Source organism: Heterocephalus glaber, unplaced genomic scaffold (genome assembly GCF_053883595.1).
Source record: "Heterocephalus glaber isolate CG9 unplaced genomic scaffold, H.glaber_assembly_v1.0 deba00001504, whole genome shotgun sequence".
Classification (NCBI taxonomy): Eukaryota; Metazoa; Chordata; class Mammalia; order Rodentia; family Bathyergidae; genus Heterocephalus; species Heterocephalus glaber.
In genome coordinates, this window is record NW_028258324.1 from 74,678,342 (window position 1) to 74,691,835 (window position 13,494).

Sequence of the window (13,494 nt, forward strand, 5' to 3'; positions counted from 1 at the left end):
TGTTTTCTCATGTATTGATCATGTATCTTGCAATCTTACTGAAATCATTTGTTAGGTCTAATAAATGTTTTGGTAGATTCTTTAGGAATTCTTGTATATGAGATTGTTTTCTGCAAACAGAAATACCTTTACTTTTTTTCACTGTAGATGCCTCATTTCTTTTTCTTGCCCAATTTTCTGCCTAGAACCTCCAGGACAATGTTAAATGAGAGAGTTGAGAGCAGAAATCTTTATCCTGCTTCTGCTCTTCATTGGGAAGCTTTCAGTCTTTAACCATTAGGATGCTGACTGATTTTTTTTTTATGGATAACTATCTCAGATTGAGGGAGTTCCTTTCTATTCCTCAGTTGTTGAGTGTTTTTATTGCAAAAAAAATTGGATTTTGTTTTTCTGAGTCTTTTTTAAAAACTTTATTAAGGTTGTCAGTTACTTTGATTGATATTCATATGTTGAACTAACCTTGTAATCCTAGGATAAATCTCACTTAGTCATGCTATAGACCTTTTTTTTTTTGGTACCGGGGATCGAACTCGGGTCCTTGCCCTTACGCAGCAGGTGGCAAAACCACTGAGCTAAATCCCTGGCCAGCTGTAGACTTTTAATATGCTGTTCAATCCAGCTGAATTGTATTTTCTTGGGAACTTTTACATTTCTATTCATAAGGAATATTGTTTTATAGTTTTATTGCAGTGTCTTTGTCTCATTTTGGTATGAAGATAATACTGGCCTTATTGAATTGGTTGGTTAGTGTTCCTTACTCTTCTTTTTTGGAAGAGTTTGAGGAGAATTATTATTAATTCTTCTTTGGATTTTGATAGAATTCACCAATGAAACTCTGTGGGCTTGGGCTTTTTTTTATGGAAAGTTTTTGATAACCAACTCTGTTTACTTGTTATAGATCTATCCAGATGTTCTATTTCTTCCTGAGTCACTTATTGTAGATAGGTCATTCTAGGAATTTGTCCATTTCATCTATGTAATTATTTTTTATGATATTCAGTTATTCTTATTATTTCTTTTATATTTTTTCCTCCCTATGTAATCCATTATGGTTTCCTTCTCTCTTTCTTTCTTTCTTTTTTTTTTTTTTTTTTTGATACTGAGGATCAAACTCAGGTCCTTGCACTTGTGCAGCAGGTGGCAAAACCACTGAGCTAAATCCCTGGCCCTGTGGTTTCTTTCTTAAAATGTTTTCAAAAAACTAACTTTTGGTTTCATTGATCTTCTATCTTGGCTTTATTTATTTCTATTCTATTATTTATTTCTTTGCTTTGGGGTTAGTTTACTTTTCTTTTTTAACCCTCTTACAATAGAAGTTTAGGTTATCTTGAGAGCTTTCCTCTTTTTTACCAGAGGCATTTACAGCCACAGATTTCCCTTTGACACCTGCTTTTGTGGCATCTCATATGTTTTGACATAATGTATTTTCACTTTTATTTTTCATCTTTATTTTCTAATTTCTCATGTGACTTCTTCTTTGACTCATTGGTTTCTTTAGCATATGTTGCTCAAATTTCATGTATTTGTGAATTTCTGAAACTTCCTCATTGTTGATTTCCAGTTTTGTTCCAAAGAAGATATTTTATATAATTTTAAGCCCTTTAAATTTATTGAGAATAGTTTTGGGTCCTAACCTGTCATCTGTTTTGGAGAATATTCCACATACATTAGAGAAGCATGTGTGTACGGCAGTTGTTGAGTTGAATATTCTATAGGTGTGTGTTAGGTTCCTGTTTTTGTGTTGGGGTATGCTACCAGCACTCAACTAGGAAGCATACAGCTCTACCTTAGCATTATTCTCCTGCTTGTGCCTGGCATCAAGGTCAATCAGAGGTGATATCATAGAGCTTTCTTAGGTCTTTCCTGAGTGTGGATGTGGTCCTATGAGCGTTTTTCAGGAATATGTTGGCAGTTTTCCAATCACTTATGAGCATCTCATTCCTCAGCTTTGCCTTTGAGCTCTGTGGCTAGTCTGACATTTGTCCCTGCTCCACCCCGCACACTGGGAAGACATAATACGGGAACATTTGACAGAGACCCCTGGAGAGAAGCCTTTAGCACTGGGACAGACTTTAAGTTGACCAGTGACAGCTTTTTGAGTAGTGAAATTCCAGAATGCTGCCAGCCAGATCAGCTCATGACTTCTCTTTGGGAATGAGGCTTTCGGAGATCTCTGGCCCCCCTCTGTTCCCTCTGATGCTAGGAATGCTGTTGTGTTTCAGGGCTGCTGCAGACCTGAGGCGCAGGTGATGAGATGAAAGTAAGTTAAAATGCCCCAACATTGTGGTCCTTCTCTTCATTAAACGCTGCCTGGGTTGCTGCCAACCTACTGGTAGATTCCAGAGTACTGAAACAGTTGACTTTGACAAATTGTATTAGCTTATTGTTTAGTTGTTTTTATGGAGGTGAACTTTTGGTGATTATTACTTCACTATAGTTCAGTGGCATCATCACCATCAGTTTTTTTTCAATATTTCATCTTTAATGTTTATTGTTACTTTGAAATTGAAGTCACAAACACTAAGATATCTTCTCAGAAGAAATGAATAATACACACACACACACACACACACACACACATTGCACGCAAGAGAGACTTCTTCCCAAGTATAGATGACAATACAATTTTTATTAATTTATTCATGATAAAGAAAACTCCTTAGGCAAAAGGCATAAGATACATTAAATAGCCTACTTAAAATCTGAAAGGAAAAATTGCCAAAGTTCTATAGAAGCACGCTGGCTTCAGAAGCAAGTGCTTCCTTGTGGAAGGAGGTTTATAATTTTTGTGTAGGGTACAAAATGAGAGCAATAAATTTTAACTTTAGCACCACTTCATATTAGTTGGCTAGCTCAGGGGTTAGTGACTGATCTTCCTCGGTTCTCAAGAAGGAAGAAATTTAAAGAATGAGAAGATGAGTAACTTTCAAAGCAATGGCCTTTTTTCCTGTTATTTCTGGGTTCATTTACATCACTCATTTGAGTCTACAAGAAAGTTAGAGAGAAATGGAGAAAAGATGACAGTTTTACCACATCTTCAGGCGTGAGCTACAAAATGCATATATTGAAGCCAGCGGTGCCTTGGTTCGTGAATTTAATTCGTTCCACAATTCTGGAAAAGATGGCCACAGTTGTGTTCATCACTCAGTGGGAAGTTTGCAAACAAAAACAAAATTTTTTAAATGCTTCTGTTTGCAAACCAAATTATTCACAAAAGCGCTCGTGAACTGAAGCATCACTGTATTTCAATATGGGTATTCATATTTGATGCTTTGTTTAAAAATGAAAATTTTCATTTTAAAACATCTTACCATTTTTTTCTAAATTTTTAAAAATAGTTGTAAATGATTTAAAACTTCTGTTATGATCTCCATTAACTGGCTGACCAATTGCTTCTTTTTTATTGTTTACTCTATCCTACTTGTTCCCCTATCTGGTAAAGGATCAATCATATTAAGAACATTGCATATTGATGAACTGCTGAAGACTAATGTGTGGATTGTTTCTCATGTCCTTTTTTTCCTACCTGGAAATTAGAATGTGAGCTAATATTCTGATTTTTTTTTAGGAGCTGAGTTGATCTAGCTCACACTGAAGCTCCAACTAAATCTTACCTGTGATCATTCTAACCACTGAACAATCCAAGAAGTTTACCTCCTGTCTTGTATTTGCTTTCTGTCTCTCTCCTTCCTTTCTTCTCTTTCTTCACGTTTTTACTGTTTTGATTATAGTTTATTTTTGTAAAATAACAAGTCTAGAGGAAGGTTTCAAGAAATGTATAAGGCATTTCTAATATACCTTTGAAGTAGTTTTCCCAGTGCTTTATAGCTGTTTAATTGGTGTTCATTCTTCCTACTCTAACTTCTTTGGAAAATGTATTTATATTTACTGTATCTATTCATTTTTTTCTATGAATGACATATAATTTTTCTGAATAGTTTTTAAATAAATTGGAGTAATGTTTTTACCTTTAAAACTCAATTCTGTTTTCTTAGAGAAAATACATTTAAAATACTATATGACTATACTGCACTATATTTACCATTGATTTATTATTTAGTTGAGTGCTGTTCTCTAGTTCATAGTCTATTGTAGCTATAGATTTTGCGTCCAGGATCCAGGCTTGTATCAGACATTCTAAGTTTTCATGTCTCTGTAATGTCCATTAATCTAAAGAAGTTAAGCCTTTCTTATCCTTGCTAGTTTTGAAGAGTGCATGACAGCTAATTTGTAAAATATTTTTCAATTAATGTCTTCTGAGCAAGATTTAGGTTACACATTTTCTAGAAATGATGTAAGAATCGACAGTGTCCTCTTCAAGGAATTGGGACATTCATGCGATCATTCTGTCCCAGTATGAAGGGTTAACTTTGCCAATGTCCTGTACACCACTTTCAATGTCAGTTCAATGTCGTGTACACCACTTTCCTTTACTGTGGGTTACTTTTTCCCCCCTTTTCAAATTTTGTAGTTTGAGTCTTCAGAGAAGTAAGACAGGATTAAAGTGAAATGGATTGCTGGGAAACCACATTTGAGAGACAAGTGGAGACAGTGTCAAAGCAGTTAGGCAAAGCCACGTGACTTAGATGGGGAAGAAAAAGGAGATGGTGGGTGTCCTTGGCTCTCAGCCGCAGCTCAGTCTCAGCAATGTTTGGCCAAGGCGAGGAGGATGTCAGGGAGCCAAAACTGTCCCTGAAAGGGTCCACATTTTCCAGGCTCAGGTAATTACCCGTCCTAGAGCTGTAATGTGCACCGCAGGAAGCACAGCATCATTCCGGGTCTCTGTCTAGAGATGCACCAAGAGGCTCCCAGTCTGACGAAAACGCGTGTCTGGACGTGTTCCCACGTCCCTGGCGCGGTGGGAGGGTCCCTACCTGGTGGCTTCCCAGTCGCGCGTAGGTCTGGTAGGTCTGTCTCTGCTGAGGTCACGTGTCTCCCAGGTGCAGCCTTCGCGCACGGCCCAGGTCACTGCGTCCACGGCGGTGCTCTTGCGAGGCGGGTGTCTGCACTCCCGGGCCCTTCCCCGCTGTGTGCACTGCTGTCTCCGGAGGAGGACCGGCCTGGGGCTTCCGCACACTCTCCGCGGCCCGGGTTCGCCCGGAAGGCATGTTCTCCCTGGAGCTGCGTGCGTGTCCTTGTCCCCATAGCCCTGCTCACACTCGCCCCAAAGGAAGCTTCTCCCGGGAGTGTGTGGCCTGGGGCGGGAGAGGGCCGACTTCCGGGTGAAGCCCGGCCTCAGTCGGCACACGTGCGCGCGCTTGCCGGCGGGCGGCGTCTTCTGGTGGCTCCACCATCAGTTTTTAATGGACGCTGGAGGACTGACATTTTGGGGTACCCAGGACATGAGGGCATTGTCTCTAACAATGAAAGTGCATCATTCGTTTTTAGTTTGCTAAAAGCAATCATGTTTAGCGTAGCTATTGTTTGCTTTTGAAAAATGTAATAATTCAGTGACTTGGCTTTTCCCTAAGGAAATGGACAACTAAATATTTTTTTCATTCTCTATTTTGGTGACTACGAATAATATTACATAAATTCTGGGTTTAGGAAGAAAGAATTGATGAAAACTCTGGGAAGAAAGAATTAATGAAAATTCTTTGAAGTTTTTTAATAGAGGCCAACACACTGGTAGTGTTACAAAGGATCTTTCCTGTACTAAACATTAAAACGACGCCTGCTTTCCTTTTGTTCACATCTGCAGGGTACCTTTGATGATTACTTGGAGCTCTTCCTGCAGTTTGGTTACGTAAGCCTCTTCTCCTGTGTTTACCCCTTAGCAGCTGCCTTTGCTGTGTTAAACAACTTCACCGAAGTCAATTCAGATGCCTTAAAAATGTGCAGGGTCTTCAAACGTCCATTCTCTGAACCTTCAGCCAGCATCGGTGTGTGGCAGGTAATTATTTGAGAAAAAAAATCTTTCTTTAAAAACAAGAGGCACTGTAAGGGAAAAAATAAAGCAATTTTTAAAAGAGGGATTTAGAAAAACTCAGTTTTAATCCTTGCATAGCTGCAAAATAGTTGTGTGACCTTAAGAAGTCATTCACTTTAACTCACCTGGGCCTCACTTTTCTTATATACTTTTTGTTTTAACATTGGATGGGGGGCAAAGTCTCATTGTTAAGGACCCTTTCAGGGGTGGAACTCTGCCAGTTCTCTGGAAAGTGGCCGGCCAAGCCTTCATCACAGGGCAGTCGTGAGGCCCCTCCTGCTGCAGTGTTGGTGGAGACTGCATGGGAGCCTGGATTCATCCTCTCACCTGGCAGTAACCAGGGTCGCTCCCTAGTCCCTGATGGGTGGGCTCAGAAGAGCTGAATGGAGTTTCCTGCCACCCTGCACAGCAGAGGCTATGGGTGCACATACATGTCCTCAGAAAGCAGGAAACAGTGTAGGCTTAGTGGGAACCAGAATGCCCACCCTGGTGCAGCGGCCTTGAGGACCTCCCACCATGGGTGCCAGAGGTTCCTAAGTGGGGAGCCTGGACATTTACCTCCATCTGGTTGTCACAGTGCATTACCCCTCTTCCCTTGCTGAAATGGTGTTAGAGTAACCAGCTAGAACACATTTACAGATGATGTAGGGTCTTATAACATGCAGAATGTCCAGGTTTCCAAAAAAAAAAAAAATCACTCTTTATATCAAGAATCAGAAAAATACTGAACTGAATGAGAAAAGACAATCAGCAGATGTTACTGCTGAGATGACATAGATATTAGAAATATAGGACAGTGATTTGAAATCAGAGCCATGATAAAAGTGCTTTAGCCAGTAATTATGAGCACCCCAACATGAAAGAAAAAATAGAATTTGATCATCTCAGCAAAGAAACAGAAGACACAAAGGAGAGTCAAACTGATATGTTAGAAGTGGCAAACAGAGTAACTGAGATAGAAGGCTCAGTAGATGGTACAGGAACAGAATGGAAGGGATAAGGAGCAAATTGGGAACTGGAAGATGGAACGAAAGAAATGACCCTATCTGAGCAACAGAGAGGAGACAGATTGTAATAATAAACATAGCCTCAGCAGCCTATGACTGTAATGAAAGAGTCAGCATTCTTCTCTTTGGAGTTATCAAAGCAGAGGAGGGAGGAGGGGCCAAAATACTTGAAGAAATAATGTCCACGAACTTTTCAAATTTGGCAGGAAACCTAAAGCAACAGGCTGAAGAAACTGCAAACCCCAAACTAGATAAACCCTAAGAAATCCGTGCCAACACATCATAGTTAAACATCTGAAAACTACAGACAATACTGAAGACAGCAAAGGGAAAGGACATTTTAACTGAAGGAGAAAAACAGGGTGATGGCCATTTTCTCACCAGGAGCCATGGAAGCCAGAAGAAAGTAGCACAACATTGCAACTCCTTCAAGAAAAGCATGGTCAGTACAGGATTCTGTTCCTAAAGAAAACACCAAGACGCTCACAGATGAAGGAAAACTGAGGGACTGTGTTGCCAGCCTCCTGTCCTGATGGGATGGCTGAAAGGAGTTCTCCAAACTGAGAAAATGATGAAAGATGGAATCTGGGAACATGTGGAAGAAAAAACATGGCAACCAAAAATGGGAGCAAACACAAAAGCCTTTCTGCCCTTGAGGTTTTTAGTTATGCTTAACGTAATATCTGAGAAAGTAGACTTCTGAGAAAAATAATCCAGAGAGGAACATTCTGTGATGATAAAAGGGACAAATGTCTAGGGAGATGCAACAATTGTAAAGGTGTGTGCACTGTACAACAGTTTCAAAATGGGCGATAAAAGCTTGAACTGAGAGAAGAAATGAATTGACAAGTATAGCTTGAGATTTAACATTCCTTTCTGAACAGCTTGATAGAAAATCAGCAGAATGCAGAAGAACACAGTTATACCATTAAATGAGAGTTTCTAATTGATATTATGGAGCATTCTACCAGTAGCAGTAGGATATATACTCTTTTTTGAAGTGCATACAGAAGATTCAGTAAGATGAATCATCTCCTGGGACATAAAACAAACTTCAAAATTTAAAGCCTTGCGATCATACATAGTATTTTCTGTGGCCACAATGGAATCCAACTGAAAATCAGTAACGAAAATAACAGCAAAATCTCAAGCATTTGAAAACTGAACAACACCAAAATAGCCCATAGGTTGGAGAGATAGGCTGATGTGAAGTAGAAAGATACACTGAACTGGATGAAAATGAATATACAGCAGGTCAGAATCCGGGAGACACAGTGCTGATGGCAAACTTACAGGTCAAGATACACATGCTAGAAAAGAAGAGGAAGCCGGGAGCAAGCAGAAGAAAGGAAGTCATAAAGAGAAGAGTACAAATCAGTGACAGTGTGAAATAATAGAGGAGATCAGTGAAACAAAGATCTGGTGCTTTGCAGAGATCAATACAGTTGACAGACCTCTAGCAAGACCAAAAAGGAGAGGAGCTAGCAGTAGAGGAATGAAACCGAGGGCATCACTGCAGGTCCAGGGGCCATTCACAGGGTAATAAGGGACACCGTAGCTTCCCAAATGTAAACTTCACAACTTGAATGAACTAGACCAATTCTTCCAAACAGTACATATTACCACAACTCGCCCAGTATGAAATAGATCATTTGAGCAGCCCTGTAATTAGGAAGAAAGTTGAATTTGTAATTGCAAATTTCAAAAATGAAAAGTCTTGGCTAGATCACTTCAATGGTGAATTCTATCATTTTAAGAAGAATTAACACCAAAATTACACAGTTCCAGAAAACAGAAGAGGGGAAGAATATTTCCCAGTTCATTTTATGATGAAGATAGTATCAATGTGGTAGCAAAACTCAGCAAAGAGTTAAAAAAACAGATTATGTTCTTCATGAATATATGCACAAAACATCTTTAAAAATTATCAGCAAATAGAATTCAGCAATAATGTTAAAAGAATTTTATGCTATGACAAGTGAGATTCGGTCTAGGGATGCAAGCCTGCTTCAGAATTTGAAATTCGGTTAATACAATTCACCATAATCATCTAAAGAAGAAAATCACATCATATATCAGTGTATACAGATAAAGCGTTTGGCAAAATCTAACAGTCATTCATTTTTTGACTTTCAGAAAAATAGGAATACTTCAACTTGATAAAGAACATCTATTTAAAAACCCTAATTTTAATGTTATTCGTGAAAGAGTGAATACTTCCCTTCTAACATTGGGAACGATGTAAATATGTCTAGCCTTTCTACTTTCATTCAGTGTAAGTCCTGGAAGTTTAGTGTAATTAAGCAAGAAAAGAAATAAAAGACATACCACTGAAAAGGAAGAAATAAGGTGGTCTCAATTTAGCTGACGTGATTACACAGAAAGCCCAAAGAATCTGCAAACACAGGGCAAATGGGGGATCAGTAAGGTTTCAGGATATCATTTTTGGATCATATGATTGGGAAAACCCAGAGGGTCAACTGAAAATTATTACACATAATAAGAAGATAGAGTTACTCACAAAATTAAGATTCAGAGATAAGTAACTTTTTATATACGGGGAGGAGAAGAGAGACCCTTCTGTATTCAGCAGTCTGCCCCACAGTCCTGTATGGCGCCTGCTGGATGAGCGTGTTTCGTGGTCTCAGTGGCCCTGGCATCTGTATTTTCCCAGTGTCCTGCAGGTGCCACTAGGAAGGGATCAGTTTGCCATGGGAGCTTGGTTATAGCTGCTCTGGATGATGTCTGTGACCTGTCAAAGTAGGATGCTTTCACAAAGCAAATTCTGCTTGCAGTCTTCCATGCTTGTGGATGCTCCAGCATGCCTCTGGTGGTCTATCCTCAGATAGCAGTGTACTGGGCAGGTTCCAAACCAGGCCGCTCTGGTTGGAAACGTGAAACAAACTGCTTTGGGATGCTCAAGCCAGAAGTGTCTAAAATACCTTCAAACAATATGGCACTTTGTAAGCTGAAGAAAATCATACGACAGAAAGCGGTTTGAAAGGCACTTGGTTGGAATGTGTAGAACCTAGGCAGACCTTGTCCTTGGCTTTCAGGGGATATGAAAAGGAGAAGGAATTGTGGAAAGGGGCATTGCAGTGTTAACTTCACATCCTTCTTTTCTCAGTTGGCTTTTGAAACAATGAGTGTCATAGCTGTGGTCACAAATTGTGCTCTGATTGGAATGTCTCCGCAAGTGAACGCAGTCTTTCCAGACTCAAAAACAGAGCTCGTCTTGATTGTGGTGGTGGTGGAGGTAAGTGGACACTTAATCCCCTGCGGACACCTGTGGTTCCCAAGCAGTGCTGTCCTTGCTGCTCATACCTGCAGTGAAGTGATGCACGTTTGCTGTGAGAAAGCGGAGCAGTCCGGCTCTGCAAGGTGTGCCATCCTGCTACCTCAGCACGCCATGCTGCAAACGGAAGTGGCTCCGGCCACTGCCATCTGTCCAGGGCCGAGTGGATAAATTCTACTGGGAATAGGAGTCGGTGAACCTAACATGTATTTTTAGTAGGGCAACATCACTCCCGCTTTCTTAAGCAAATGCTAAGAAATGTTTGTTAATGACTTGTGCTATAGGTATAGAGTGAGACACTCTGACTCTAATTCGTAGAAAGGCGCAACATTTTGCATATGAAGAATGTGTAGGCTTTCTGTGTACTTTTTAGATTTTTCTTTTATTTTTCATGTTTCAGAATATGGACTCTTGCAATAGTGCAAATGAAACACTGACCAAATGTAAACACAAGGGTGTGCAGTAAGTTGGTTTTGTTGCTAATGGTTATCATTCTCAAAAGAATATTGTGACCTTTCATTTTGAGATATTTTCAAGTTAGAGCAGTTGTGGAAATTATTTATTTTCATTTTATGAAAAAAATTTCTTAACAAATAATAAGAATAACAATATTTACTACACAGTGTATCGTTACTCAGAATACAAAACATAGACCAAAAAGATTGTTACAAGGAAGCAAAGAGATAATGACACAGGATCATAGAGCGGTGTTTCATGAGGAATGAGATGGTGAACTGTAATTCCAGTGCGGGCTCAAGACATGTCCTGCTTTGTGCTGTTTGCGCCCTCCTCCCGTCTGCTGGGCCTCTGCCGGTGACCCGTGCTGTGTGCAGCGTGCCTTGTGGAGAAGGGCTTCAGACAGCAGTGAGCGGGAGCCGGAGCAGAGGGTCCTGGCGGGTAGAATGGCTTTGTTGAACTGTGTGGGCTGGGAGGATTGTGGAGCCCTTTGCAAGGCTGATTTGCTGCCTGTAGAAGTGCGAGAGGAGGGTGGGAGTGACCAGCTGCGAGTCACCCCAGGCCTTCTGAGAAGGCTGCACCCGAAACTGGGCAGATCTGGGACTCACCTTTGCCCATGTGTGTGGGCTTGATTAGATCCAGGCCCCAACTAAGCCCTGAAACTACTAGACTCGCCAGGGCCCAACAGAATTCACCACAGGAGCTGCCTTCCCTGGCCCACAACTGTCGGTGCTGAAGTAAAAGCGGAATTGGCTGTTAGGCCATTTCTTGGTTAAATGTCCAACAAGACCAGGGAGGGAATAAGGTCTCATCCCTAGCCCCAGGAAGAGGGAGCTCTGTCCGAGCCTGGGGTCCGCCATAGCCTCGGGCAGGGCCGGCTGCATCTGAGCTCTGGATCCCTCCTGGCCCGGGTCGGGGCCTGTGTGTGCTGCAGGCCAGGCAGCTGCTTCCCCTGGCCTGGTGTGGGATCTGCCGCCCGCAGGACGGACCTACAGGATGGTGGCTGGCCTCGGGCCGTTTCCTTGACTTCTCACATCGGAGAGCAGGTCCCAGCTTGGGGTTATAAAATGAGCATTTTGTGTGTTAGTACAAAGCCAGCCTTAGAGATCGCATCAGAAATAAGCAAAAAAATCAGCAAGTTAACTAATTTTATTCTAGTGTTGCTGAGACCTCAGCTGAATACCATCTGGTCTTGTAATGAATCCAAAAGTGGAACATTTACAAATAAACTAGAAAGTAAACTTTGGGTTTGTTACCATCTAAGTGGGTAAGATTGTGCTGGAATTCTTTTTTTTTTGAGACAAGGTCTCACTATGTAGTTCAGGCTGTCCTTGAACTTACTGTGTAGCCCAGTGGGGCTCAAACTCACAGTGATCCTCCTGCCTCAGCCTCCCAAGAGCTGAGATTACAGGCGTGTGCCACCATACCTGGCCTCATGCTAGAATTCTGGCTCAGACTGTTTCCAGGTGACTGTGAGGTGCTGGCTGTATTAATTAGCTTAATTGTGATAATCATATTGCAGCGTCTACTTGTTTCAGAACATCACCTGTACCCTTTGCATATACACAGTTTTTATGTTAGTTTTACCTCAGTGAAGTAGAAAAGAAGAATGTTACAGAAATTTCATCAAGACAGTCAGCTCAACAAATTAACTTTTCTTTATAAGATTTTTCTCTTAGATCTGAAAATGTGTTTTCAAGGAAGGTAATAAAGACTTAAAATTAATTTTAAAATAAAATTATTATTTTACTTATTTCTTATTTTTCATGGAGCATATATATTGCTAGTACTTAATTAAGTTTAAAAAGCTTTGTGACCGGTAATAGCATATTAATGTGCTAACATGCTGACCATTCATGTGTTTATTCTTAAAATTTATTCCTAAAATTTCACTAAAGAAAATCATATTAAGTAAGTTTTAAATATATGTAAATTCTTGTATAAATTTTAACATTTGATGGAGAAATGTCCAATTTAAGATGTTAATTTTTTCTCCAAATTAATATCTAAAATAATTTCTATGGTAGAATGTGTTAACAACACAAATCTTAGAAAGTTGATGTTGAATGTTAGTTTTCTCATAATTTAAAATGGGATGAATTGATAGCTTTACTAGTTTTTTGGCTTGTGTTTCCAAAGCCAAATAACTTGAATTTCTTGATTAGGTTTTTGATTTTAGGTATTTTAAGGTCTTAATTGAATGCAGGGTAAAACGAGTGGAGGCTAAAACAGCCCTTGCGCTGTAGAGAAAGCAGCGTCAGGCACAGTGCCTGTGTGCCTACTGCCATCTAGCGTTGCCTTTGGACACGGATGCCGCTTCAGCGCTACTTGTCTTTGTGACATAAATTTATCATAAAATGAACAAGAGAGCGGCCCCAGTGTGTGAAGTGGAAACATGAATATGTCGTTTTTCTGGGTTAAAATAGTCAAACATTGGCAGTGTCATCCAGTTCATCCCCCAAGATCAGATCACCATGCGAATAACTTCCCTTAAGTGACACTTCTGAGACGAATTTATTTCACTTCTTTGATGCAAATTTCAAGCAGAAGATCACTATTTTAGATACCGAATTGCACAAAAATGTCCAACTCCTGAAAACGAGAAATGACTTAAAACCCTACAAAAATCAAATGTTAGGTAATACTTCACTTAAGTATTGAATGAATTCACAGTTTCCTTTTAACCCTGAGCTTGGCAGGCAGAACCCAGTCAGCTGTATGGAATTTTAACTGTTTACTGAAACCTGTCCTTCCGCTCACCCAGAAGTCACACTGCATTTCTCTCTGGTTTTCAGGTCTGGTGACCA

At 40.3% G+C, this 13,494-nt stretch overlaps 1 protein-coding gene across 11 annotated transcripts in view; it reads left to right on the forward strand.

The window, feature by feature from the left end:
* Positions 1–13,494, forward strand: part of Ano10 (anoctamin 10) — a 158,678-nt gene that overhangs the window by 48,356 nt on the left and 96,828 nt on the right. For 6 of the 11 annotated variants that reach the window (XM_004835076.4, XM_004835075.4, XM_021257686.2 and 3 more), the window contains exons 10-11: positions 5,702–5,893; positions 10,064–10,192. The exons of 2 other annotated variants lie outside the window; for them this stretch is intronic. In XM_004835076.4, coding sequence (XP_004835133.1) covers positions 5,702–5,893; positions 10,064–10,192 — 321 coding nt within the window. 3 more of the 11 variants (XM_021257730.2, XM_087186892.1, XM_004835077.4) reach the window with 2 other exon arrangements.